We start from the raw sequence: 27,927 nt of genomic DNA, 5'->3' as shown, positions 1-27,927 counted from the left end.
AAGCTCTTGTTTGTAGTCAACAATGGTTACGTTCAGCATCTACAGAATGCAAGATTGAAGATCTTTTACAAGAAATGCAAAATCTTGAAATAGTTGAAAAAGGTATTATTTTACAATTTATCTCTTCCCATTTCTTTTATTGGTTCTGAAATTTTGATTTCAAAAACTTGAAATAGTTGCAAAAAGTACTACTTTACAGCTTATTAATTCTTTCTTCTAGTTTATTTTGGCTCTTAAAATTTGATCCATAATAGAACTATTTACTTATCTCTTATTGTCTTTTCTAAAGAAAAAAAAGTTAGATCATATTTATGTCTGTAAATCTTATCTAATATAGTGTATTTTTTTTTTCCAGAATATCCGGACACTACTTTGAGCATTGAGTAATTTAGAGCTCAAGCTAAGCTAAAGAAGATGATAATTGATCAATTTGGAGCTACTAATTTTTTTTTTGGTTTATTAGGAAAAATTCTCAGTTGCCATAAGTCCACATCATGCAAAATTCAATATGTTATATATCTATCCAAGACAACTCTGCTAGACTGCTAGTATTGATTTTCCACTACATATATAAATTGCTTTCTCTTTTTAGAAATAAGTCTTCTAACAACTTAATGAGTTTTTTTAATCCTCTTTCAATTGTTTTATGACTAGTATTGCTTAATTAAATTCACAATAGTTTTTCTATGGATTGTTTATGTACCATGTATTTGTGTCTATCGAGATGCATATGCCCTCAACAAATTATATACTTTCAAACCGAAATAACCAAAAAAATTGAACCAAACCGAACCAAACCAACAATAACCAAACCGACGGTTATTTTTTTGATTTGGTATGGTTTGGTTTGGTTTTAGAAATTTGAAAATCGATTAATTTTGGTTTGGTTTTGGTTTTAACCAATAACCGATCCAAACCGAACCATGAACACCCCTACCAGATACATACATATACATGTATATACATGTGATTTGGATGTATCTAGGATACATGGCTATCTCGTTCAGCTCTCTATCCATCTCGCTCTCCTTTCTCTCTATTTTAGTGTCTCTGATAACAAAAATACATGTATCTAGGTGTACTTTTCTCAACATATGATAAGAAACTCTTAATTATTGGTAAAATACGTAATTATATAAAAGTATAAGTAGAATTAGTATATGTATTACGGATATATGTCTAATATGGTAGTTTTCATTATTTTTTTTAATAAAAAATGTAAATAACTTACATTTATCTTAAAAAAACGCATTATGTAACCATTTATAAAGGTGTTATCCAATTTTAAAAAAATAGATATAAAATTTAAATTTCTAACTTCAATTAAAAAGGTATATCTAATTGTGATGCTTCGAGTGTGGATATACATGTCTTGATTAGTCGGGTTGAATCTTTTAAATTTCTATCCACATATCAAAAAAAGATCCAACCCGACTAACGAGGTATAAAACCTTTCAAAACCACAACAAAATTTCAAACTTCAACCTAAACCCACCTAATTACCCCGCTCTCCTCTTAACAAAAACCCAAACACTCAAAAGATACCTTTTTTCTTCATCACAAAGCAAAAAATTCAAAAACCCTAAATCCCAAATTGGGATTTTTTTTTTTGTGATTACCCATTAATTATCTCATCGGATGATGTCGTCGGCGGCCGCCGTCACAGATTTCCGATCTTCAATCAGTTCATCTGTTCAATCATCGAAAACTATCGCTGATTCCAACTCCTCCACTAGTTGTAAGCTCGATGCAGGATTTGATTGCTCGTTTTCTATGTCATCGTCGGTTCCTCAACCGAGTTCGGGTTTTCCGGTTCGATCAAGGCGGAAGCCAAGGCTCATGAAACTGAGGAAACAATCGGGTCCTCAAATTATCGACCCGAATGAATCGAGTTTTGATCGGATCGACCCGACCCCCAAGGTTAGTAGTACTGGTACTGTAAATGGGTTTCCTAATTGTGGTAGCTTCGAGAGAAGTGACAATGTGAGCTTTGGTTTTTGTGCTGGTAAGAGTGATTCTACTTTGAATACGAATTTGGAGAGTTTAGGTACTAATAAGAGTGATGTTGCTGTGAATTCGGGGGCAATGCTGAACAAAAAAAATGGAGAATCTTTTGAGAATGTGGAGGGAATGGGAGGCTGTAGAATTGGAAAAAATGGTAATGATGGTTTTGTTTTTGGTGTTAGGAAGAATGATTCTGGTTTGGATTCAAGTTTGGAGAATTTGGGTTTTGTTTTCGGAGCTAGTAATACTAGTAGCTCAAAGTTTAACTGGAAGAGCAAGAACGGTGATTGGACAAATAAGAGCAGCCCGGCGTGCTATCCGAGTGTGTCTAATAAGGAGCCTGAATGTAGTGAGAGCAATGGTAATTCGAAGTCAAAAATGGAATTTGGACAGAGGAAGTCTAGTGGTAATGTAGGACAACCACAAGGTGATGAGGTCAAGAATTGCTCGAGTGAGTCTCATAAAAATGAGCAGTCTAGTACATTGCAATCAGATAAATTGAATGCTAACTTTGTATTTGGTGCTAGTAAACCTAACTTTGAATTAGAAAATGGAGTGTGTAATAAAGATGAAGCATACAGGGGACCAGAGTATCAGGGTCCAAAACTGAATGGCACATTTGTTTTTGGTTGTGGTGTCAAAGGGAAGATAAAAGTGAATGAAGATGGTAAAGTTGCTGAAGACATGGAGAATTTTAGTAGGGAAAAGATCCAAAACCACAATGGTTGTTGGAATGCCCCAAAAAGTGACACGGGTTGTGATGGGAAGCTCAAGTTTGATTCAAGTAGTAGAAATATTGTAGACACTGACTTCCCAAAACCCCCCATTTATAAACTCTCCGATGAGATGAATTCATTGAACATTGGCCAGCCAGCACCGGTTAATGATGCTGAGAAGACCAATGGTTTGAATGAAAAATCGCGTGTCAACATTCAGAATGTATTTGTGTTTGGATTTAACCAAAGTACTTCAAATGTTCCAACTGAAAACGGTGCTTGTAATTCTTGTGATCTGCCCAAGGATGTCAATTTAAAAGATCCTGTTAGTAGCTCTGGTTTTGATAAAGCTGATACAATTGATGGAGAAACAAATGCCAAGAGAGCTTGTGCATCTGATATTGTTGAAAATTGTGCTAGTTCATTAAAGGGGGGCAAGGACAAAGGGATGCCTGGAGATACAGTGCATACAAATTCTAAGTTTGGTCTTTCGGGTGCTCAAATTAATTCATTTAGCTTCTCAGCAGGAATCTCTGGGAAAGAAAATAAGCCAACAAATTTTAACAGTGAGTTTGTTGTCTCGAGTGAATTGCCGCAGGATCGTCCAAATAGTGACATGGAGAGGGATAATATGCCCTTTCCATTTTTTACCACAGAGATTTTTGGTTCACGGCACAAAGTTGACAACCCGGAAGCACCTTCTGGCCATCAAGATGAAAAGAAAGAAGAATTCAGCTTTCCGAGCACACAATTTATACCTGGGAAGTCCTTTTCTGATTTTAGTGCATCCAATTCAAGTAAATCATTTTCTTTTACTGCTGATTTATTTTCCGGAGTGAATGAAAAATTGGGTTGTGGAACAAGTAGCAGATTGAGGGACAAAAAAGTGAAAAAGAAGAAGTCATTGAGGCAAGAAACCTTGGTACAGAGGGTAGCTGGGCAGACTGATCTTTCTAGTGGAAACAGTTCCACGCACAATGATCAGTCTCCTGGATGTTGTTCACCTATGGATTTTTCACCATATCAGGATACAAATTCTTCTACTTCTGCTGATAATTTTACCAGGGCAACTGAAACCAAGGACTATGTGGCTGCTAACAAAGACACTCCTGTTTTCAATGACTCTCACAAGAAATGTGGAGAAGGAAATGAGAAATTTTCTGGGACTGATTCTGGAAAGGACTCTGATACTCGGAGAGATTTTAGTTCCTATACTTCACCTTCTGCTCAAGATGGGTTATCATCCATTAGGCGTCAATATAGGAAAAAATACAAATTGAAAGTTGATAGTGGTTCAAACAACGTAAATCACAGAAAAGTTGAGTTTTCCACTGATGCAGTTCAACATTCTTCCTTTGGTCGCAAAACTTCAGGAGACATCCCAAGCGGAGTTACATCTCATATGAGAAATAAAGTTATACATTTGTCTAAAGTGGACGAAGACCATGGGATGCTGGGGCTCACTGACCGTGAAGTCTGTGAAAAGTGGCGGATCAGGTGCTAATATCTTTCAGCTACTCTTTGGTGAATTGCTATGCATTGTCAAGATTTCCTTTGAGCTTTCGGTTTTCACTTTTGCTGCAATGATTTCATCATTATGGTTGTGTTCTGGCTTTTTCTGGAACTATCACATTCTGACATTAAGCATTATGAATTTGTCCTTCATATTTACAATGATTTTTGTCTGTATCAGGGGGAATCAAGCCTATAAGGCTGGAAATCTTTTGCAAGCTGAGGATTTATACACTAAGGGTATCAAATCAGTCTCTGCTACAGAAATTTCAGGCTCTTGCCTGGAGCCTCTTTTGTTATGCTACAGCAACCGAGCTGCCACTCGAATGTCACTTAGAAGGATGAGGGAAGCCATCAGTGATTGTGCATCTGCAGCTGCCTTAGACCCTCACTTTCTTAAAGTAAAACTCAGAGCAGCAAAGTAAGGGTTCTACATGTGGCATCTGATGTTTATAACATGAATATTCCATATCTAACACTGATAATAGTAACTACCTTTTCATAAAAAAGACACCAATAGAAAATGTTGAAGACATAATTAGGTAAATGTACTCTCTTGCAACTTAAGCTTTTATATGAGATGGTCATATACTCCAACATGAAATTAGAGCAGACAAAGGTCATGGAGTTAATCTGGTGGAATTTGTTTTGATCCTGTATGGAAAAAACAGAAATTGAGGGTTAGTGATATCATTAGGTGTCGTATTATCATCATCTGATTCAATTTCCTTATTTTAGAAAGAAATATGTTGAGTGTTGAACCGAATGCAGTGTGTTCTTTTATAAGACTGTTATCTTTTCCTTCATGAGTGAATTGTTTGTTCACAAACTTATATATCTTGACAATCTTTGCATGCCAGTTGTTATCTGGTTCTTGGTGAAGTCGAAGAAGCAATTAAGCATTACAACATTTGCTTGGAATCAAGAATTAATTTGTGCTTGGATAGGAGAATTACAATTGAAGCAGCAGAAGGCTTGCAAAAAGCTCAGGTGACCAATTTTTGCTTTTCCCATGAAACTGATGCTCCCACCAGTCCTAGTGCTTACCTATTTCTTTGAATGGCTTATTTTTCCGATTTTTTAATAATTCAAAATGATGTTGATATACTTCTTATGGGGTTACACGGGGTATGTTGTTGTAGGCTACTACTTGTTTATGTGGCCTAAATCTTGGCATAAATTCTTCTCATCTAATTACTCTACTTTTTCACCTATGAAAAACTTCCCTAACTGTAATTTGATTCATACTGTCAAACTTTTTTTTTCTTGATCAACATTTTAGTCAAACTAGGTTTAATTCAATGGGAGTATGTTTGTGGTGTTGTCAATTACTTGTTTTAGAATTGTGATGATATCTGCTTAGCGTAAATTCTTCTTCTGGAATGCCTAAATACGGATCAAGTGTTCAATAAAAAGATGCTTAATTACTAAGATTGGAAGCTATTGATAATGAGTTTTTTTTTAGTCTGGTTAATTGTATTCTTCAACATTAAAGGCATGCTGGCCACCACCAAAAAGTGTCAATTACAAGCTTCCTATCAAATCTACAATTTGATCTGTATCTACTATACACAACTGTTTACACCAATGGAGTAATAATACTAAACAATTCTATTTAACTTTGTGTATGGAATTGGATCTATCTTCAAAACATCTAACATTCCTTTCCTTCCAAACAGACCACCATAAACATGATGGTATTAGCCTTCACCATCTCCTCTGACTCTTGCTGCCTCCTCTCCTAACCCATCTCTTTACAACTCTGATGTATGTTCTGGCATTGTCCAGTTCAGACTCAAGATGCTAAGGAATAAATTCCAGATTTGCTTGGTGAAGTTACTACGCAAGAATAGGCGGTAGTTAGTTTATCCTGTCAAATTGCACAAAAAAGCCCTCTTCTATCACTAGTCAGGTGAAACATTTCACTTTTGTAGGAATGTCCCCCTTCCAGAATGAGTTCTATTGGGGTTGTGAAGCATGTGGTGGTATGTGGACGTAGTTTCAGATGATACCTTAGTATTTTGTGAGGCAGTACATGAACAAATCAAGATGCTGAGGGTGATATTTGTAATATTTGAAGCAGTATCAGGGCTGCATATTAATTGAGGGAAGAGTTTTGTTTATCCTATCAACACAGTGAATGCAATTGAAGGCCTAGCTGATATCTTAGTTGGAAAGGTTGGTGACCTCCCAACTACTTATCTAGGCATGCCTCTGGGGCCGATAGCAAATCAAAAGGAATCTGGAATGGGGTATTGGAGAAGTGTGAGAACTGAGAAGAGACTTACCAATTGGAAATGCCAATACTTGTCACTGGGAGGCAGATTGACTTTGGTTAATAGTGTACTTGATGCACTCCCTTCCTATATGATGTTTGTATAATCTATGCCAGCTTGTGTGTCCAACTGCATTGATGCTCTGAGGAGGAAATTCCTATGGCAAGGTAGTGAAGATAAGAGAAAGTACCACATAGTTGAGTGGGATGAATTAATTGTGGGCAAGGAAACAGGGGGACTGAACATCAAGAACCTAAAGAAACAAAACCAAAGCTTGATGATGAAATGGTTATGGAAGTTTGCAAATGAAGATGGCATGCTCGGGAAGGATGTGATTACTGCTAAATATGGAATGAAGGACAAGTGGATGACAACACAAGTTACAATTCCATATAATTGCACTGTATGGAGAGCCATAAGGAATTTGTGGCCAATGATACAAGCAAGAACCAGAGTGAAGTTGGGAAATGGCAGGAAGACCACCTTTTGGGATGACAAGTGGAATGGGACAGTAGGTTTGAGACAAGCACACCTCGTCATATTTACACTATGTCAATGGCAACAAGTCACTGTAGCTAATATGTGGACTGGGGAGGGAGGGAATCTTGGCCTAAGAAGACAACTAAATGACTGGGAGATTGGAAATATGACAGAACTGCTCAACTATTTAGATGTTCACAGAAGTCTTGCTGAGGAAAATGATGTGCTAATATGGCAGGAAGACAACAAAGGCGACTTCTCAGTCAAGTCTGCTTATAAGGCCCTTATCAGGAAAAGGAGATAGGAGAAAGAGTGGCCATGGAAGATGATATGCAAACCTAAGGTACCTTAAAAAGTTAATTGTTTCACTTGGCTTTTGGCAAGACAAGCTGTTCTAACACATGAAAACCTGAACAAGAGAGGCCATCAGTTGGCTTCTAGGGTTACTTGTGTGGAGAACAAGCTGAGACAGTCAACCATCTTTTCTTACATTGTAAATGGACAGAACAATTATGGAGAATGTTCACTAGTCTGAAGGGGATCGGGTGGGTGAAACCATGATGCATTAGAGGAGTACTTAGTAGCTGGATCAGAGATGGAAATGTTACAAAGGAGGAGAGATGGAAAATTGTCCAAGCATGCATTTGGTGGTCAATCTGGAAAGAGAGAAACAATAGGAGCTTTGAAAATGTGCAGAACAGTCTACAGGATGTCAAAATGAAGTGTTTAGCTCGATTTTACTTTTGGTGTAAACATAGTTTATTTGCTCAAACTGAAGACATCTTTGATGCTCTAGATTGTTTATAGGTAACACAAATAGACTTGAGCTTTTGATAGATTGCAATACTTTTGAAGGGGAACTGGATTAACGGAGTAATGTTACGAGTTTCAAAAAAAGAAGTTTGTAACATGTCCCTAAGGTACTGTGGTTATTCCATACAGATTTATCTGTTGGCACTTGGCACAAACATCAATAATTATGACACTCTATCCCATTCTTATGAATTTCACCAGTTATTGCAAAGTACTTTCGGGCATATTTGTTGGGCAAAATTTTCAGGAAGGACACACAAAGTTCTAAAGAAATGTGAGCAATAGCTTTTCTTTTCTTTCTCTGATAAAAATAATTTCGTTTTTCTTTAATCCTCTAGAGGTAAATCTGCTAAAGAAAATTGACCCTCCTATAAAATAAATTTTGGTTCCTTTAGGGGTTGTTTGGTGGGGTAACAAGTTATACTGGGAATAAAGTGATGGGATTATAATATGGGGATCAAATAATAAAGTGATTAATTAGTGAATAGACTTTTATTGGTAGGTGTTTGGTTCTTTTTTTTTTTAGAGGATGGTAAATTTTCAATTATATCTCCACAGGTATACTACATCAAAAAGTGTAGTCCCCCTCCAAAAGTACTAAAACTTACAACTTGAGTTCCTATTTGTACTTTTTGTTACAAATAATCTAAAACATCAAAAATATCTTTTGTTTGTGCTAATACTTCCTGTTTAGACCAAAAGTAATAAAGAGCTAAACAATTCATCTTAAACTTCTGTAAGTTGTTTTGCTTGCCCTCAAAACATCTCTGATTTCTTTGTCGACCATGTATATGGTGGGACAATCTTCCATCTCTCCTCCTTTTTCTGTTGCATTGGCCACACTGTTCGGCATTTTAGAATACCTTCTATATTCCTTAGCTTCACCCATCGGACCTTCTAATTGCATGCCCATTTCCTCATATCATTCAAGGTCGGAGTCTCCTGTAATGAGTTGTAATGGGTTCTGGAATTTTCTGAGGATACATCTAATTGAGCAAATCATTATCCAATGCCGACGTTCTACCTGTGATTCTTATGTGATCACCTACAGTTTGAATCTGGGGCCTTCTTCGTTGCCTACTTCGCCCATCTGTTGCTGTTGAAGTCTTCTTTGAAAGAGGTTCCAAGTTGTCTTACGATGTCATTCTGTGGTTCTTGTTCTCCTGTTGGCTCATAGATAAACATTGCTATTTTGTGTGCAGTATTTTCCCAACCTCCTTTGTATGTAGATTCCGGTGTAATAATCACAGATTTGCTCTGTCCTTGAATGGAAATAAAGCTGATGTATCTACTGTTTTCATTGTATCTAAGAGAACAATAAAATTCTGAGAAGTGTTCCTGTTCTTTTGATGCTTCAATAAATACTGAAACTAACCACTTCAAGTCTTTAATGCTAACCTTCACCCTCCCCATTGAATTCCAACTGCGCTGGACCCATTCATACCAGGTTTATGCGCCATATTTACACCAAGTGATGTCGTAAGATTTGAGTCCCGTATTGTAGAATAAACTATTTCCCCCCATTGAAATAGTTCTGCCATAAGTTGCCGGAGTAGACCTTCAGAAAGGAAAGTAAAATCGACGTTGGGTTAAAAGTTGACTTGTCTTGAAATCAAGTTGGTTCATTTAAAATTGCATACCCAGTGAAATCCCACAAGTGGGGTATCGTGAGGGTAGAGTGCACACAGACCTTACCCCTACATTGTGGAGGTAGAGATGCTGTTTCCAGAGAACCCTCGGCTCAAGTTGAACAAATCAAAGTAGGGGAGTGAAAAGGCAAAACAACAATGAAGAAACCATAGCAACTAATAAAGAAACAATAACAACAACAAAATAGGCAATAACCGAAACACCATAAGTAATAGATGATGATAGAAATCAAAAGCAAGACACTACAAGAATAAGTTGGTTAATTTATAATATAAAATATCTGTTTGGTCAAACTGGATAAATTTGGGAAAAAATTATATTTCCAATTTTAAACATGTATTTCTTAAAAGAATTGGGATAAAATCCTAGGAGAAGGACAAATGTGTGATTTTGTTGTTTTAGTTCCAGGATTGTTATCCCACATAGAGTGCTACAAAATTAATATTATCTTGGTGAACTTCTGATTGGGTTACTTATTGGTGGCAGAATGTATCTGAACTTTTGCAACAAAGAACTCCAGATGCAGCAAAAGATGCGCTTGGAATTACCAATGAAGCCTTGTCTATCAGCTGCTATTCAGAAAAGTTACTTGAAATGAAAGGAGAGGCTCTTTGCAAGGTGTGTGGTAGTGCTATTATGAATTTTGATTATCTTTTTCTTTTTAAACTAGGTAGCTTATAAAACATTAGAACTTATAGCAACTTGATTCTGAATTCTGTGTGTCATTACTATAATATTCTACAGCTGCAGATGTATAATGAAGTGATTGAGCTGTGCGAAAATTCTCTTGATATTGCTGAAAAGAACTTTACTTCTGACTTCATAAACTTAAATGATGTTGATAGCAAAAGCTCCTCTTTGATGCTTTGGAGATGGCTCCTCAAGTCCAGGGCGCACTTTCATCTTGGAAAGCTTGAGATGGCCCTTGACTTAATTGAGAAACAAGAGCATTTGGTTTCTGTTGAGAAAAGGTAAACCTGAACTTTCAAGAAGCATGTTCAACTCTCTTCCTCCTCTTTGTGATTTCAGGAATGATATTGAGCAATTTGCTCAACCTTTCTGTAGATCTGGAAACATGACCCAAGAATCATCATCTCCTCTAGCAGCCACTATCCGTGAACTTTTGCATCGCAAGGTATTTTGCCTGTTGTTTTAGGGTTTATCTCAGTATCATTTGGTATTGGGTTGACCAAAATTATTGACTATTTTTCCTCGTCTTTTCGGTTGTAGAATTCCACTGGTTCTTGTTAGTGTTTTTTTTCAGTTTGATTCTGCTTCAACTAGCTTTTCTAAGTAGTTTATTGTTTTTCTCTCTAAAACAGAAAGCTGGAAATGAGGCATTTAAATCTGGCAAATATATGGAGGCTATTGAACATTATACTGCTGCTATATCCAGCAGTGTTGAGTCGCGCCCTTTTGCAGCTATCTGTTTCTGCAATCGAGCTGCTGCTCACCAAGCTCTTGGTCAAATTGTTGATGCTATTGCAGATTGCAGTCTTGCCATTGCTCTTGACAAGAACTACACAAAGGTTTGTTTGCAAACATGTCTAAGCAGACTTTCATTTTTCTCTTTCTAACTATCTTCAATAACCTGAAGTTCCCTTTCTTTTTAAAAATGAAACCTCAAATAAGGTGTAAGTATATTGTGAACGGGAACTTAATAGATCTGGATAGTTTTACAATCTGTTAAGCCGTAATGCAGCAGGAAGAGTAACAATGCAAATCTTGAGGCCTTTGCTATGTTTCCATGTCTTCACCTTATTAGACATTTTATTGGAGTTAGCAGTGATCACTCCTACAAAGGAGCAAGTATTAAGATTAGACAATGAATACTATCTTCAGCAACTTTCTCTGTTCCAGCATTTGTGTGTTGGGTTCTATGGAGAGTAAGGAATTCTAGGTGTTTGTACGGCAAAACAATCACTGTGCATGAGATGAAATATCAAGTGTGAATATATGCCTGTTTTTTGGTGTAAACTCCAGGATGTATATGAGATACACAAACTAATAGACGTCATTAACTTGTTTCCTGAGTAGGTTCTTTTGTATAGAGGTTATCCCCTTTTTCTGTTATTTTTGCATTTGGGGTCTGCCCAACCTTGTACTTCCCGACCACCTTCTTGGTGTCTGATTTTATCCTATTTATAAAATCTCGTTTACTGATAAAATAAATTATTTTTTTGAATCCCCTCCCCAATTTTAATTTGAAAGGAAAATAATAGGAACATAAGATTTCAGTTGCTGTCAGGTTTCTGTATTCCAAAAAGCCAGCTTTGTTCTCCCCTTCCAAAATCGCCAAAAGTCATTTCTAAAAAGTAGTAGTTGACTGTAAGCCGACTCTCTACATCACTTCCCAACTGCTAACATGCTTAAAAGAAAGATATTTTACTGCTACAGTTAGCTGACTGTTTGAAAGGGTGCTCCGTAGATTGTTTCCTTGTGTGCTGGAGAATTAAGCTCAAAAGGCCATACCTGGATTGGAACTCATATTCTCTCTTCCTCCTTTTTCCCTCCTGAAAATTCTCAACTGTAAAGGAGAAGTAGAAAAAGAGGACAGCATTATATTTTAGATTTTATTCAAGAATTTTCTTTTAATGTTGATTTTCTTCTACGGATTTTCCATAGGGTAGAAAATGAGAGAGATGGGTTAACTCATTTATCCTGTGGCGAGTTTCAGAAAAGCACTCTGAGATTGTGATTTCCATCTGGCGAATTAAAATATATACTATTATTATTCTCTATTAATAATTTCCTAATCCTTATCTTTAGTAAGTCATGTAATATCATTTTTGTCATGTTATTTTCACCTTTTAAAAAAAATATATGAATCTATGTTTTAAAAGAAACAGCCAAAGTTCTCAGCCTCTGCATCCGCAGGGCTTAGAATAAAAACAGTTTATTGTATCTCCACTATTTTATATGAAGTTATTGTATCTCCACTATTGAAACACTGGATCAACATAGACAGCAGAAGCGGGAAAATAGAACACAAAAACAGTAGAAGATTTCTTCAAGATATTTAACGTTTTCATTTGGGTTGACATGCACCATCACTTTGTGGAGAATAACTTGTAAAATGTAGAAATGGTGATATTTGCTGATGTTGTGGTGTCAGTTGAGATTTTATGTCCTCCCAGTTGTCGTTTATCGTGGATGCTCTACTATCGATTTACACCACAAATTTGGTGTTGATATTGCTATATAGGGAGCTGCTGCTTGAGATTGTAACATTAATTATGCTGTCCATACAGTCATGGCCATCCTAGTTATTTTGTGTCTGAAGTGGACTTATACCTGATCTGCTCGGTCTTCTAAATTTGACAGGCTGTTTCAAGGAGGGCTACCTTACATGAGATGATTAGAGACTATGGGCATGCTGTAAATGATCTTGAGAGGCTCATATCCCTTCAGGAAGCTCAATCTCAAGAAAGGACTCGACAATCTGAGGCGCTGGATAAGTCAAATGGAAGCAGTGCTAAAGAAGCAAAGCGAACTCGTCGGCAGCTTTCGTCAATTCAGGAGAAGGCTAAAAGAGTAACGCCATTGGATCTTTATCTTATTTTGTAAGTTCAAATCTCATTCCAATTACCATTGAATTTCTTCATAGATATGATTTTGATAAACCGAAAAACTTTTCAATGAGAATAAATTAATTGAATGCGACTGTATGAGGCTTGCCATTCTTTACTGTTATTCGGCATTCTATCTTTTCCAAGACAAATGTCCTTGTTTCTTCACTGTCCCTGCATTGCATAGCACTTCCCAATGGAAGTTTCAGTTGATTGTACGTAGAAACATATATTATCTCCTGTTTCTTATACTTGAACTCTTATAATATTCTTCCTTTGTCTCGTATATTGTGCACTTTTTCAGGTCTAATATTAGCCAAATTTTAAGTGTAATCTTGCATGATTCATTATAATAGTGGTGTCTATACAATTGTACGAATCCAATCCCATACAGTGGTGATCAGAAGAAGGAATGTTGTGATAACCTTTATCAAAAAAAGAAGGAACATTGTTGTTGGTTTTAAAAGAGAAGAAATTGCAGGAAAAGAATAAAAATGTTAAAGGAATAAAAACAAGAAAGAAAGCTTATGAATTTACGTTGAAAAATTAAATTCTTTTCACTGTCTATGAATACAATTTATAATAAAATAAATAACTTCTAAACCTAAAATTAAGCAAAAAGATCTGCTGAAAATTGCCAAACTCCTAAGGTCAATAAAATACTCTTTATTCAAAATTCAAATAGAATTAACTCCTAATTAAAAGAGCTAACTAGTTGACTAGGTCTATTTTAATAAAACTACTGCAGTAAAAACGTTACAATTCTAAAGCAAATATTCAACAGTTGTGATAAACATTTTTGTGATGGTCATAAAGATGCTATTTTATGCAATAAGAAACAGACCTTTGTACCATAGAGCAAATACCTACTGGCTACCTGCATGTTTGTATCTAGTCTGAAAATGCATGTTCTGCTTTATATGGTTGGTGCCGTACATCTCTGATACAAAGTGTGCATTACTTCTTGCATTTGATGTAGTATTAGTGTATTACCTCAGTTTCTGTGAAGAAATTTCCTCTGTTAAAAATTGACTATTTGAAGTTGAAAAACTGGTTGTTCTACATTGAAATCTACCAGATTCACGTGGTCAATGTTTCTGACCTGAAGACCTTGCATCTGGTAGATGATACTCCAGTGTTGTATAGCTAGAGCCAGTGTATACCTCTTGTAATATTTGCTCCCCGAAAATTTGTGAAATATTCTTATGCATTTGATATATTGGTGATGTTATATTCTCTTTCGCAGGGGAATCAAGTCATCTGATACAGAATCTGACATCAAGAAGGCATATAGGAAAGCAGCCCTCAGACATCATCCTGACAAGGTCGAAGTCGCAAGCCTTTTAGAGTTCAGAGGTTGAATTAATAGTTGATACTGATCGTGTACTCATTAATCATTATATTGTTTATGTAGGCGGGTCAAATTTTGGCAAGGAGTGATGCAGTGGATGATGGAGGGTTGTGGAAAGAGATCTCTGATACTGTCCGCAATGATGCTGATAGGCTGTTCAAGTTGATTGGAGAAGCGTATGCAGTTCTCTCAAATTCCGACAAGGTACACTAACACGTGATTAAATTTTCATCCTTTCTGCTCAAACAATTGATCATATGCTTCTCCAGCACTGTCATCTTAATGATTTTTGCAAGCTGCATGTGTATGTCATGCAGATTTAGACTTTAACATCCGGTAGAATATTCTTGATGATTATGATTTATGTTGTAAAAAAAAGAGAATCTATGAAATGTTCTGTAAAATATTCAACAGGATCGTTAACTGTTAAGGGAACTTACTGCATTGCCAAAGCTCCTAAGTGAAGCCAACTGTATGATGCTCTAACATATTCATAAGAAATCCCCACCCCCCCCTCCCCTCCCCCCTAGTTTTTCATATGGTATTAGAACCTGTACGGTTTTGGTGGAGAGAGAAATAGCTTTCATCTACTGGTAAAAATCTTGTTCCGGGAGTCTTCCATATTAGCTCCAGCTGTGTGTTTGCCTTACATGCTTCATGCACCATCAATCGTAAGTTTGATACCATTGGGGACAAATGAAAGATGTATGTTTTGGGGACAAATGTAAACTTGGCCATTTTAGGAAAGATGTATGTTTTGGGGACAAATGAAATTGGGACAGAGTTTATTGTTTCTCGTGTGTAGGTAAGTTACTAACCTTGGTATTATTTCTGTGCTGCAGCGTGCAAAACATGATTTAGAAGAAGAAATAAGGGATGTTCAAAGGGAAAGCGCGAGAAACAGCGGTTCTTGCAGACCTTCTGATTCTTATTCTTCTCCATTTGAGAGGACGAACTGGTCTAGAAGACAATCTAACTTTTACAGTTCTCCATTTGGTAAAAGTAGTAGTAGGCACTATGGACAAGAGTATTGGAGAACCTATGGAGAATCACATCCCAGATGGTAAAAGGTATGCATGCATCTTCTGTAGTGCCTACCAGCCCTGATGATCATCTCGTGGCTATTGAGAAAGAATTAGATTAGATGGTTCTATTTCTCAATCCGCTCATATGAAACCAAGGTGGAAAAGATTGAAGATGAAGGATTCCTCGAAAAGAGTCAAAGGATTAGTAATCCTTTTTAGAAATCAAATGGATTCGGTCTTTAAGCTATGTCACCGATTGGTGACCTGATCCTGCTAAACAAGACACAAATTCTATCTTAATGACCGGTTTACCCCTGGACATTCTGCCAAGTTACATTTTTTCCCCAAAGATGAAGCTTTTATTAGTTTGGCACCTAGTGGAGCTGTTGGAAAATTTAACCAAAAAAAAAAAGGTTTTATTTTCTTTATTTTTGCCATTACCTTGGAGTTTTGACGGGTAAATTGTAAATTAGTTGAGATGTGTGTAAGTTTATCAGCATATAAAAGGAATAAGAACAAATTTTGCTATGTATATATGGAAGTGGTTTTATATTTTTGGTAAATAAGGATATATACCTAGGGTGGCGTCACCACAAGCCAGAATTTCCTTTAAATTTATTTATTTTCAAAACTAGTCTTTCCCTTTCATGAAACGTTGTGGCTTTTATGAAAAGTTGCAACTTTTATAAAAAGTTGTGACTTTTATAAAGAGTTGTAACTTTTATATCAAAAGTTGTGAATTTTATGAAAAGTTGTGACTTTTATGAAAGGTTATAACCTTTCCGAAAGGTTGTAACTTTTCCAATGAGTTGTGATTTTTTCAATAAAGCACAATAAATATTTGTTTACACTACCATTTGTTGTCTATAAATAGAGGAATTTTCTGTCACTTATTTGTAGGTTTTTTCCCAGGGAAGTCGAATTCAAATACATTAATTAAGCTTCTTATGAAGTTTGTTTCATTCCTCAAAGTTTTCTTTCTCCTACTTCATGGAGCTTAGTCTTTACTATAAGTCATAGTGATCATGTAATTATGACAATTTATTTTTGCTATTTTGCTGACTTTTTTTTTTAACTCTGTTTAAAATTTTAGCAAAGATGATTGAAAATTAATCTTTTCTTTGTCCCTTTCTATAGGTTTTCATTTAAATAAAGAAAATTGATTTTGATTGCAATGCGACATTACTACTCTTGCACCTTTCATTCCACAACTCATAACGTTGTTGAAATGGTTGAATTCATTACATTTGGTTCTTTAGTAAACAAAAATTTTATTTCTGCCACTATTATTTCTATGCTTTTTTTCTATAGGAGAGTCAAATTCAAATAAATTAATTAAACTTCTTATGAAGTGTGTTTCTTTCCTCAAAGTTTTCTTCCTCATATTTCATGAAGCTTAATTAGCGATTCATGTATCTATTGCAATTTCTATTTGCTATTTTGGTGATTTTTTTGAACTCTGTTAAAAATTTCAGTGGGGATAATTGAAAATTTATCTTCTATTTTGTCCCGTTCTACAGGTTTTTTCATATACCTTTTGGGAAAATTGCTTGTGAGTTGTGCTATATTTGATAGCACACAACAAATATGTGATTGTTTGTTAAAATAACCAAACATATTGCTCTCTTGCTTGCCACAATTAGTATATTATTTTGACTGTTTTTTCTTAGGTACAAACAATTCGTATGTCTTTGCACTCTTCCTAGAATATTAGTATAGACACAATTAGTCCACTTCTTTTGTCGCAAGTTAAGTAATTTATCATATTTCTTCGTCTCTTCTTTTTGGGCATAATAACTAATAAGAGATCCAGTTTTATTGAAACTAATAAATGTCCAAAATACAATATAACAAAAATAATTTTTATCGACAATAAATATGCACATTAACGAAGTGTGCTAGAGCCTTTATCGACATTAATTAATTGTCATTAGATTCAATGTTGCTGTAAACTTTAGGGACATTTACAGAGAGTAGCAGATGCCTCTAAAAATACATATTTAGCGACAATTAAGCTATTAATTGTCGTTAAAGATCATTTTTACTGTAGTAATAACTCTTTATTTCGATAAAGTTTTTTGTTTAATTTTATAAAGAAGTAACAACTCTTTCTTTTGGATTATTTCAATTAAATTGTGAACTGTAAACTTGGATACAACCCGATAAACTATCTTTTTTGGAAAATATGTTAAGCAACATGCCTTTTTGTCTTTATTATTATTTGTGGATATTTGTGAGTTCAAGTGCTTACAAAATTATGCTGTGAGATTTTAATATGTTATGTGTTGAAATTCTGATTTAGAATATTCAGTTGTGAACAGTTTCATTCATATGCCACATATTGCTTGGTTCATAATTGTATTAATTCTTTGTATCTGCATACTATAACCATAACAATAACTATGGCTCAATTCCAAATAAGTTGGGGCCGGTGGTATGAAACATAAGCAATAGTAATGACTATTCTAAGACAATGAGGAAAAACATTTATGATACTAATAATTTTAGGGTCATTTTTAACATACACATGATACGTCATACTATAATAAAACCAGATTGATGGATGTTTTTGTAAGGAGCTGAAGGTCTTCCATTTGAGTTTATTTAATTATGTTCTTCTATGGACGTGATGTTTCACTTTACGTGGGAGTATTGTTGTTCGAGGCTTTTTGGTCTCTTCTTTAAGTCTGATATTGTTCTTCATAACTTTTTAGAATTTAGAAAATTTCATTACTTCTGACCAACTATTTCTATGGACATTTTCATAGACTTCTTTCTTATACTTAAAATCTTTCTATGAGTCATAATTTTTGTATAACAAAAACAAAAATTAAAAAATCTAGCACTTTAAGATTTCAGAGGAACACTTTGCCTTAAATAAAATGTTCTTCACAATATAGTATATGTATCGAAGATATGAATATTAGTGAATTTAAATAGTTTAAGCTTAATAAAATAGTTTAAATCTGTGCGAAGCACGAATAATTTACCTAGTTAATATATAAAACATAATTGTAAAAAGTAAAATCAAGATGAAGAAAAAGAAGATAACAACGTAGCCAACACCAATTTAGCTGTAAAATAAAATGAGACTTTTCATTAGGAGTATGTTATTTATAATTACACCAATTTGATAGTTACATAAAAATAATATTTTTTCCTTCATTATATACAGTAGCATATTTTTATCACAAAGTAGCAATCAAAATAGATTTCATATTTAATCATCCAAACAAGGTGTAATCCGCCATTTTACCCAAAATCACTTCACAGAAATTTGAAACTTCTCCGGCGAAACAAAAATATGTCCGATTACCCTCACAATCCCTCCGGCTATGGTTACGGCTACCAACCACCACAATCTCAACCGTACTCCTCCGCTCCATATGGCGGTTCAGCTCCAGTACCCTACGGTGCTCCACCACCACAACAAGTCCACAGCTCACCCTACGGTGACCTAAATAAACCTCCGAAGGACAATACCCCATCTTCCGGCGGTTACCCAGGTCCTTACGGATCGAATCCGTTTTCGTCACTGATGCCGTCGATTTTTCCACCCGGAACCGACCCGAATGTGATGTCTTGCTTTCAAATGGCGGATCAGGATGGTAGTGGGTTTATTGATGATAAGGAATTGCAGAAGGCACTTTCTTCGTATAATCAAAGCTTTGGATTGAGAACTGTTCATCTTCTTATGTATCTCTTCACCAATACCAATATCAGAAAAATCGGTAAATTCTTCTTCTTTCTACTAATTTGTTTACAAATTTTAAAAAAAAATTAATGACGTGACTTGAGAACATGATGTAGGTTCAAATTTTAATATATTTTCCCCCATTTGTTGTTAGTGGATATAGAATGAAATTAATTGAGTTGGACACAAGCTGACTTGGTCATGTAAAAAATTAACCAAAAAAATAAATCTATTAAAGACAAAAACATCATGTGATTTTAATTACTTAATATTTTTTGTTAATGAAAGATTATAAATATGTTGTGAGAAAATGATTCAAAATATATAGATTCAAAATTGTCGTGTATCTATCAAATATTTAACAATCTTCTACCAATTTACTTCGTTTTACTAATTCTAAGATGAAATTATTATTTTTTGTCCCATTTAATGGTTAGTATTAAATATTTTTAAAATAAGACCAGCTTAATCTTGTTCTTAAATAAATTGTGATTTATTGGAGAAAGACAATAGTAAAGTAGTAAAAAATAATTTTATTTATTGTTTTTAAAGTAAAATACGAAAGAAATATGTCACAACTAATATGAGACCGACCGTGAAGTATTTTGGTTGATTTGGGCAGTTGAAGAACGTGTGTTTAGGATTAAACTTTGTAATTAAGGTTTGCTTATTAATTTAATGCAAAAAAGGCCACTAGTGGGGTCTTATAAACGCGTGTGGACTAAAATACTTATAGATAGAATTAGAGTGGAGGATTTTTAATTATTTGTTAATCAACATTTCATTTTTTAGGTCAACTGCTCTGGCTGACATTTCTTCCACTGTTAAAAAACTTTATTTTTTTGTTAATACTAAGTAGTTGTATTTCTTTTTTATGTAAAATAATCATTGAGGTTGATACAATAACCACAATATACTCAGTATAATCATACAAGTGGGGCCTAGAAAAGGAAGTGTGTATATCGACCTTAACCCTACCTTGGAAGGTAGAGGGGTTGAGTCCGATAGACTCTCGATCGGCTCAAGTAAAAGCATTTCAAAATAGTTTGAAAAGCATAGTCAATGAGAGTGATGAAGCCAACAGAAGAGTGTAGACCAAATGTTATTCCCAATCGCCAATAGATGTGTGTAGGTCAACTCAGCATCGAGGTGTGATTTAATACAAAAGGAGTGATAGTTGAGGTATGGAACTTGAGAAATAGTGATAGTTTAGGTAGGTAAATAGAACAATGGATAATTGAGGTATGAAACTTGCAAAATGGTGATAGGTAGGGGTGTCAAAAGAATATGAAAAGCTGACCGAACCTAATCGAACCGAATCGATTTATGTTATTTTTTTCAATAAAATCGTGAATTTTTATTTAAGTGTATAACCGTCCCGAACAATTGGGATGGATATTTTAATTTATGTAAAAAACCAAAAAAATCTCAAACCGAACCAAATAACCTTAACATGTATGTAAATATATTTTGTATATTAATAATATGTTAAATTTAATATATAAATATGTTTTATAACATTTTTCAAATATAATATAACCTAGGTCCTAGGCCTCTGATGACTAGACGACTTTGGGTCTTTGCTCTTGAATTAGCCTTTACTTAATTAGGTTTAAAATTAAAAGATACTATAATAGATACTCTATCAAACAATACAACAAAACCTATGCAAACACTCCTATTAAATATTTAAGATCAAACAATACGGCAATAAATTTTACATTCTTGTCTTCTTGGTGAAGAATTAAAGTGTTTTTTCAAGAACATAATTGTGAAAGAAATATTTTAATAGTAGTCTATTTTGAGGTGATATTTTAAAAGTAATAAAAACCGAAAATTAACCGAACCGTACCGGTATCGAAAGAAACCGATATGATTGAGATTATTTTTAAAAATCTAATTTTGGTTATATATTATAAAATACCTGAAAAATTGGGATGGTATAATTTTTTAAAAAAAATAATTGACCGAACCGTACCATTGACACCCCTAGTGATAGGTTAGGTAGTTAAATAGAAGAGAGAAGGCCCAAAATAGTCCCTCATCTTTGGGTTAAGACTTAAAATCATCATTGAGTTTTCACATGGAACACTAATAGTCCCTCATGTTTGCAATATTGGTGCACTTTTGGTCCTCCCCTAAACTTTTGCCTATTTTTTAACATTAATTTTGTTCATAATTTTATGTAAGGAATGTGACATCATCTTATTATATATTTAGTAGAAATAATAACTCTAAGTGAGAGAAGGTGAGAAGAAGAATACCTTGTTCTGTTCAGTATAAATATTACTACAGCTAAACTAAGAACATTTTAACGTATAACATTGCAAGAAAAGAAAAGTTTGTACTACTGCACGTGAAATCATCGTGATGAACCTCTCGACTTTACCTGCAATATGATTTCTACTAAACAAACCATGGTGTTTTTCTTCTCACAATCTCTCACATGGAGTTATTATTTCTACTAAATATATAAAATGACGATTAAACATTCCATACATAAATTATGAATAAAATCAATGTTAAAAAACATTAGGCAAAATTTTGAAGGAGGACAAAAAATGCACCAATATTGCAAACATGAGGGACTAAAACTCAAGGATGACTTTGGGTTTTAACACAAAGATGAGGGACTATTTTGGGCCTTTTATCTTAAATAGAACAATGGATAGTTGAGGTATGAAATTTGCAAAATGGTGATAGTTTAGGTAGTTAAATAGAACAATGATAGTTGAGCTATGGAACTAGCAAAAACTGAAAAGATGATAGTTTAGGTGTTTTTTTACTATTAACTCTTTTCATATTATCCAACCTTTTTTATGGAAGCAGGTCCTAAAGAATTCACTGCAGTCTTCTCTAGTCTTCAAAACTGGAGGGTAAGTTGAAGTTGAATTTCTCATAGCCACCTTTGGATCTATGTTGCTCAGACTCTTAAAAATATCGACGGATGCATGTCCGATCCTCCAAAAGTAGTGTATATTTTGAGGATCGACATGACTGCGACAACATTTTTGAGAGTCACGAGCAACATGACTTTGTGCATTTACTTTTTCTCAAATTTGAGAGATGTGTTTCTATATCTTATTGAAAAACTTGTAATATATGTAGGCAATTTTTGAAAGATTTGACAAGGATAGGAGTGGAAAAATTGATTCCTCTGAATTAAGAGAGGCCTTACATAGCCTGGGATATGCTGTATATGGTCCTGTTTTGGAGTTGCTGGTTTCCAAGTTTGACAAAACTGGTGGAATGATTAAGGCCATTGAATATGATAACTTCATTGAGTATGTTTTCCCAACAATTTATCACTTCCCTGACATTATTTTTCTTCTACTTTCACTAACTTTAGTGTTTTCTCCTTTTGTTTCATGGGCTTGATTTAGGTGCTGCCTCACTGTCAAGGTAAGCTTCTTTGCCCCCCGTCCGTTTTATCATATGTGTCTTAGTTTGACTGGTTACATACTTTAAGATCGTATATTATATCAAAAATATCCTTTATATCTTTTGATGTTAAATATGCCATGTCATTCTTATAAGAAAGGTTCATTGAGGGTGAAATGAAGATGTTGGTCTCAAACTTTAATATCGTAAAGAAACATTAGAATATTGTCGTCTTAAACTGAAGGGTTTATACTTATATAACAACATATCTAGTATAATCCCATATGTGTTGTTTGAGGAGGGTAAAGTGTATGCAAACCATACCCCGAGGTAGAGACGCAAAAGGTGTACATAATATATTAAAAGTACTCTTTATATCTTCTGCTCTTGAACGTGTCATGTTATTCCTATAAGAAAGGTTCATTGAGGGGAAAATGAGAATGTTCATCTCGCAAAGAAGATTTTTAATTCTTGTTGTCTTAAACTAAGAGATGTATCTTCTGATCTTAAACATGTCATGTCATTCGATTCTCAGAAAGTCATGTATATGTGCAGGGACTGACAGAGAAATTCAAGGAGAAGGATATTGCATACTCTGGCTCAGCAACATTCACTTATGATTCCTTCATGCTGACTATTTTGCCTTTCCTCATTGCTTAGAGACATGTAAAATTTCACTTTGCAATTGTTAGTTCGGTTATCAAAAGGAGTCTCTCTATCTCTACATAGCATCATCCCTTAACCCCACTTGTGGAATTACACTGAATATGTTGGTGTAACTGTCAGTTTGCCTTTTCCTCTTGTAATTATTGTTAGTTTTCACTTGTGTTTTGAGACAATTTGCTTCTGATTGTTTGGTATGTAATATATATAGTTTTCATTAGATGGATTGAGATGCACAAATCTTGTGAGAACCATCTTTTTAAAGTGCTCAATGGTAAAATATGTGTTGGTTGTGTAGTATTAATTTTATGATATGTTATTTTGATATATTGGTCTTCCATTAGCTACCATGCCCTGAGATTCAGAGGAAAAAATGTAATAATATGTAAGTTAGGTGTACGTTACGGGTTCAAACTATGTTGATTGCCATAGATAAAACCTTGTAAATCGACCTAAAGAATCTTACATGTAAATTGATGGAATCGTCTGTTCAAAAATTCACTCTTCTACAACTATATATGTTTCATTCAACATGATCACGAACGATTTCAGAGAATTGCATTGACAGAACTAAACAAACAAACTTTATTGTGGTAGCACAAGTGAGCAAAAGGTCCTATTGTCTAATTTCACAACTGCCTGCTGCAAAAATGAAAGCTAACCGTTAAAAAGAGGATTTGGCAAAAAGTTTGGCGTTTGCATCACTTCATCTTTTCTTCCTTGAACAGAACATGACAATTCACACGAGGATCAAACTTTCTAAATTCAAGCTTCGTCTGATTCGTTACAAGTGTTTTGGTCTTCTTCTTCACATAGAAAAATCCAGTTCCAGCAGTTGAAACAAGCCTCACGAATAGAGCACCAGCCTTCTTCTTGTCACCCATTAGCTAATTTGGTAAGAGACAACTGAAAAGAGAGTGAAGTTTTAGTTTTCCTAATATATAGAGCTAAACGGCTGAAAAACTAACAATTATTATCACAGATACGTTTAAACTTATAAAGAATCTTCAGTTTGGGTAGGCTTGCAGTGGCTTGAGGGGCTACTCGAGTAGTGATACAGCACCAATAACAACTAACAACAAATTGAGGTCGAATAAATGAATCCTCCATGACCATATTACACCATTTAAACTCATCTCCTGACAATTTTTTATGACCGCGAAATCTGTCTAATGCCAACCCTTATGACCTATGAAACTCGGCATAACAGGCACACCCTTTTACCCTTCACTTAAATACTAGGTTTAGCTCGCATGGCATCAATATTATGCAGATACAAATAAAGTTACTTAGAGCGTTGATGGCCAGAGAAATTTTACTGCTTAGTCAATTATCATTTTTCATTCCAAATCAGGTGTACCATATATCAAAACATGCACAAAAACACATTTGAAATTTTTTCTGTCATGGCCATATACAAGAACACACACAAAATAACAAAACAACACCAACATTATAACAAAGCAGCTTTCTAGTCCAAAATGAGTTTTCCTCCTTTGAAATGGTAACATATATGGGACAGGCATATACATGTTAGCCCAAATTTGATGCACAACTCAGGTAACCTTTCATATAACTTGTTCATGCAGTGTGTTCATACTCCTTAGCCACTTCTAAACAATAAACAAAAGAAAAAATGAAAGTCTGACTAACATGATAACTCACCTATAGTCACTTCATTAACTGATTGTAAGAATTAACAATGAAATAAACCCAAATTCTTTCATCAAACAGGTTATATACACAACATATCATCTAATCTAAACAAACACACTTCTAGGTACCATTGAAATCCAAACTAATTGAACAATAAAGAATCGATTTTTCCTACATATATCAAGAAAATAGACACAAAATTGATAACTCACATATAGTTAATGTATTGACTGATTGTAAAACTTTAACAATGAAATAAACTAAAATTCTTTCATAGACATTTCAGCAAACAGGTTACATACACAACATATCATCTAAACAAATACACTTCTGGCTACCATTTGAATGATCAAGAACCAATTTTTCCTACATATATCAAGAAATAGGCACAAAACTATGAAAACCCAAATTCACATTTCCAATCTTTTTACCATTAAAAAAGTTCATCATTGTATCAGCTAAACAAACACACTTCTGTACAAAGACAGCTCAACCCCTAAAGCAATGGCGGACGCAGGATTTTTGTTCAGAGCGTTCGAAAAATTAAAGTATAAACGTGTAAATAAGCCTTTTCAAATGGAAACCTTGAATTCTTTTGGGTTTAAAACCAAACTTTTAGCACATTTTTGAAAGTAAAAAAAAAAAACTAAAAAAACAGAATTGAAATATATATATATATATATATATATAAAACTGAATATCCTCGCTGATGTGGCATGCTTCAATGACCAGTATCACTATTTTTTTATACTTTCAAAATTTTCAATTTTTACCTTCATTTTCTGTTCAAAAATATGTTTAAAAATTTATTCTATTCCCTCATTATGAGCCTTCATAACATTTATTTCTTCCAAAAGTAATGATACAATGACTATAAATGTACAATAACTAAAAGGAAACGTTAATTTTGCTTAGTTTAATTTGATTAAGTTACTGCTAAATCGACAGTAACTAAAATCAACCAAAAAATAATGTTAATTTGAGTATAGCATTAACTTAAAAAGGAACGTGAATTTTGCTTAATTTAATTAAACGACAGTAACTAAAATTAACCAAAAAAATAATGTTAATTTGAGTATAGCATTAACTTAAAAAAGAACGTGAATTTTGCTTAATTTAATTAAATTAAATTACTGCTAAAATTGGAGGTAACTAAAACTAACCAAAAAGGAACATTAATTTGATTAGCGTAAGTTTTCTTATACGAAAAATAACTAATGACTAAAAATTAGCACTAATTAACAGATTTTAATTTTCTTAATTGTGAAACTAATGATTAGCTGTAAGTTTTCTTCCTATCCGTTTTTTCATCAACAGTTTCTTTATTTTCAATTATATTAATTAGTATGTATTAATCTTTGAGTAATTAGATTTTAATTAATTTTGTGTCTTTTCATATTCTATATTTTTGTACTATATATAGATTGGAAGTGTATTTTTTTTTCTTCATGTAGTAGCTTGCTTACTATATTTGTTTTTAACTAGATTGTTAGTCTAACATATTTTTCTTTTCCTTTTTTCAGAGTTGGTCATTATAATAGACATGATTTGATGATAAGGAATAAGATTTGAAGAATGTGGAATGTGATTTATTTCAAGACAAAAGGTGAATTGATTTATAATTTTTCACTTTTCACATATGAAACTCATATGACACTAATTAAATTTTCTTTGGTATGTTCAATCTCTTATTTGACTTCTTGATCACCTTAATTCTCATAATGTATTATGAAATTATGTATGTTGAAGTTTTTTTTTTTGTTGTTGATAGAATGTGCTTGGCAAGTGGACTAACTAATGTGGACTACAAAGTCATCCATGAGACAAAGAACAAATTGAGATGCTTGATGAGAAAATTTGTGGGGGAAAACTAGGGATTCACGTATAAGTAGGAGTTGAGAATTTATCTCGATAGTAATCATAAATTTTCACAATATTTTGTTACATTAGATGTTTGTATGGCAATTACAGGATTCCTCTTATTTGGTGAAGTTATTCCTAAATTAGAAGATCAATCATTATCTCTAGTGTCACCATAGAAGTGTGCTAAATGAGTTTAGAAAGCATAATTATGCAAGTTTTTCATAGAGATGCCATGAGTAAGTTTCATTGTTTAGACAACTACATTATTGTACATTCATCAATTTTTTGAAGAAAAGATTTCGTGCTCTTTTGAATATATTGTCTCAAAGCCTATATCAAATATGCATAATAATGTCATATGTACTATATCAAATATGCATAATAATGTCATATGTACTTCACTTTGTTAAAAAAATATGTTGTGTGTTTGTGTTTTTATGATTTTAGTTTTATTTCATTTTTCTTTTATTTGAAATGCAAATTTACTTATTTATAAATGTGGTTCACCTAACACCAATAAAAATATTATTTTTGTGTTTTAATCAATATAACAAAATTAAAATTTATTTACGCTATGTGAAATTATAAAAATATTATTTTCAATTTATTGATTTTCTTATAAACCGCGCGAAGCGCGGTCAAATTCACTAGTTAAAAAAAAACCTAAAAAAACTGAAACTGAATAAGAAAAAATTAAAATACTTTCACTGGGATTTGAACCAGTGACATACAACTTAATTTCAGGGGTACTTGTCACTGCGCCATCAGTTTCTCTTTGTTATTGAGGGGTTCAAAATTTATGCATCTACAGAAATGCAGAAAATTTACCTTATATATACCGTGTAATTTTTTACCGAGGGGGTTCGGGTGAACCCCTGGACACCACGTGGGTCCGCCCCTGCCCTAAAGCCGTTTAGGCCTCAAAACCTCAAAATTATAGTTATCCCCAAATTCAGTTCCATTTACGAACACACACACACATATATATATACACACACAAAAGATACATACATACCTGGGAAGAGATAAAAACCAAACAAATCTGATGAAAGCGATGTAAAAATGCTAATGGAGTGAGAACTGAAAAGGAATAGAAGAATGAACCCTGAGCTTTAAAAGACCAAAATACCCCTGGCTGAAGTTATAGCTAGGGGTGTGCAAAAATCGAACCGACCGATAAACCGAAACGAAAAAAGTGTTATTGATTTATTGTTATTGGGTTAACGATTTTTTAATGGTTTTATAAAAAAAATTATTGGGTTATCGGTTCGGTA

The 27,927-nt window shown here is 34.0% G+C and overlaps 3 protein-coding genes across 5 annotated transcripts; 2 read left to right on the top strand and 1 right to left on the bottom strand.

Moving 5' to 3' along the window:
* The first annotated feature begins 1,492 nt into the window (after positions 1–1,492).
* Positions 1,493–15,992, top strand: LOC102595261 (uncharacterized). 2 transcript variants are annotated; one of them, XM_015313720.1, is made up of 12 exons: positions 1,493–4,217; positions 4,414–4,653; positions 5,093–5,222; positions 9,938–10,069; positions 10,196–10,245; positions 10,285–10,422; positions 10,517–10,586; positions 10,774–10,980; positions 12,776–13,014; positions 14,267–14,345; positions 14,435–14,575; positions 15,214–15,992. In XM_015313720.1, the coding sequence occupies exons 1-12, from the start codon at positions 1,639–1,641 to the stop codon at positions 15,436–15,438; spliced, it is 4,230 nt and encodes a 1,409-aa protein (XP_015169206.1). In that variant the 5' UTR covers positions 1,493–1,638; the 3' UTR covers positions 15,439–15,992. The 2 variants fall into 2 exon arrangements, with proteins under 2 accessions (XP_015169206.1, XP_006358011.1); XM_006357949.2 differs by having other exon boundaries at positions 10,196–10,422.
* A 2,587-nt stretch (positions 15,993–18,579) lies between these two features.
* LOC102594927 (probable calcium-binding protein CML49) lies at positions 18,580–23,438 on the top strand. The gene is made up of 5 exons (XM_006357948.2): positions 18,580–19,127; positions 21,920–21,966; positions 22,199–22,374; positions 22,474–22,492; positions 23,027–23,438. The coding sequence occupies exons 1-5, from the start codon at positions 18,701–18,703 to the stop codon at positions 23,129–23,131; spliced, it is 774 nt and encodes a 257-aa protein (XP_006358010.1). The 5' UTR covers positions 18,580–18,700; the 3' UTR covers positions 23,132–23,438.
* Positions 23,439–23,623: 185 nt separating this feature from the next.
* LOC102594603 (50S ribosomal protein L33-like) lies at positions 23,624–27,729 on the bottom strand. 2 transcript variants are annotated; one of them, XM_006357947.2, is made up of 2 exons: positions 27,669–27,729; positions 23,624–24,040 (listed from the first exon to the last, which is right to left on the bottom strand). In XM_006357947.2, the coding sequence occupies exon 2, from the start codon at positions 24,016–24,018 to the stop codon at positions 23,836–23,838; it is 183 nt and encodes a 60-aa protein (XP_006358009.1). In that variant the 5' UTR covers positions 24,019–24,040; positions 27,669–27,729; the 3' UTR covers positions 23,624–23,835. The 2 variants fall into 2 exon arrangements, with proteins under 2 accessions (XP_006358009.1, XP_015169193.1); XM_015313707.1 differs by lacking the exon at positions 27,669–27,729 and adding an exon at positions 25,222–25,300.
* Positions 27,730–27,927: the final 198 nt, after the last annotated feature.

Source organism: Solanum tuberosum, unplaced genomic scaffold, assembly GCF_000226075.1.
Source record: "Solanum tuberosum cultivar DM 1-3 516 R44 unplaced genomic scaffold, SolTub_3.0 scf00249, whole genome shotgun sequence".
Lineage (NCBI taxonomy): Eukaryota > Viridiplantae > Streptophyta > Magnoliopsida > Solanales > Solanaceae > Solanum > Solanum tuberosum.
Note: the sequence above shows the minus strand (reverse complement) of the source record. Positions and strands in the feature narration are given on the sequence as shown.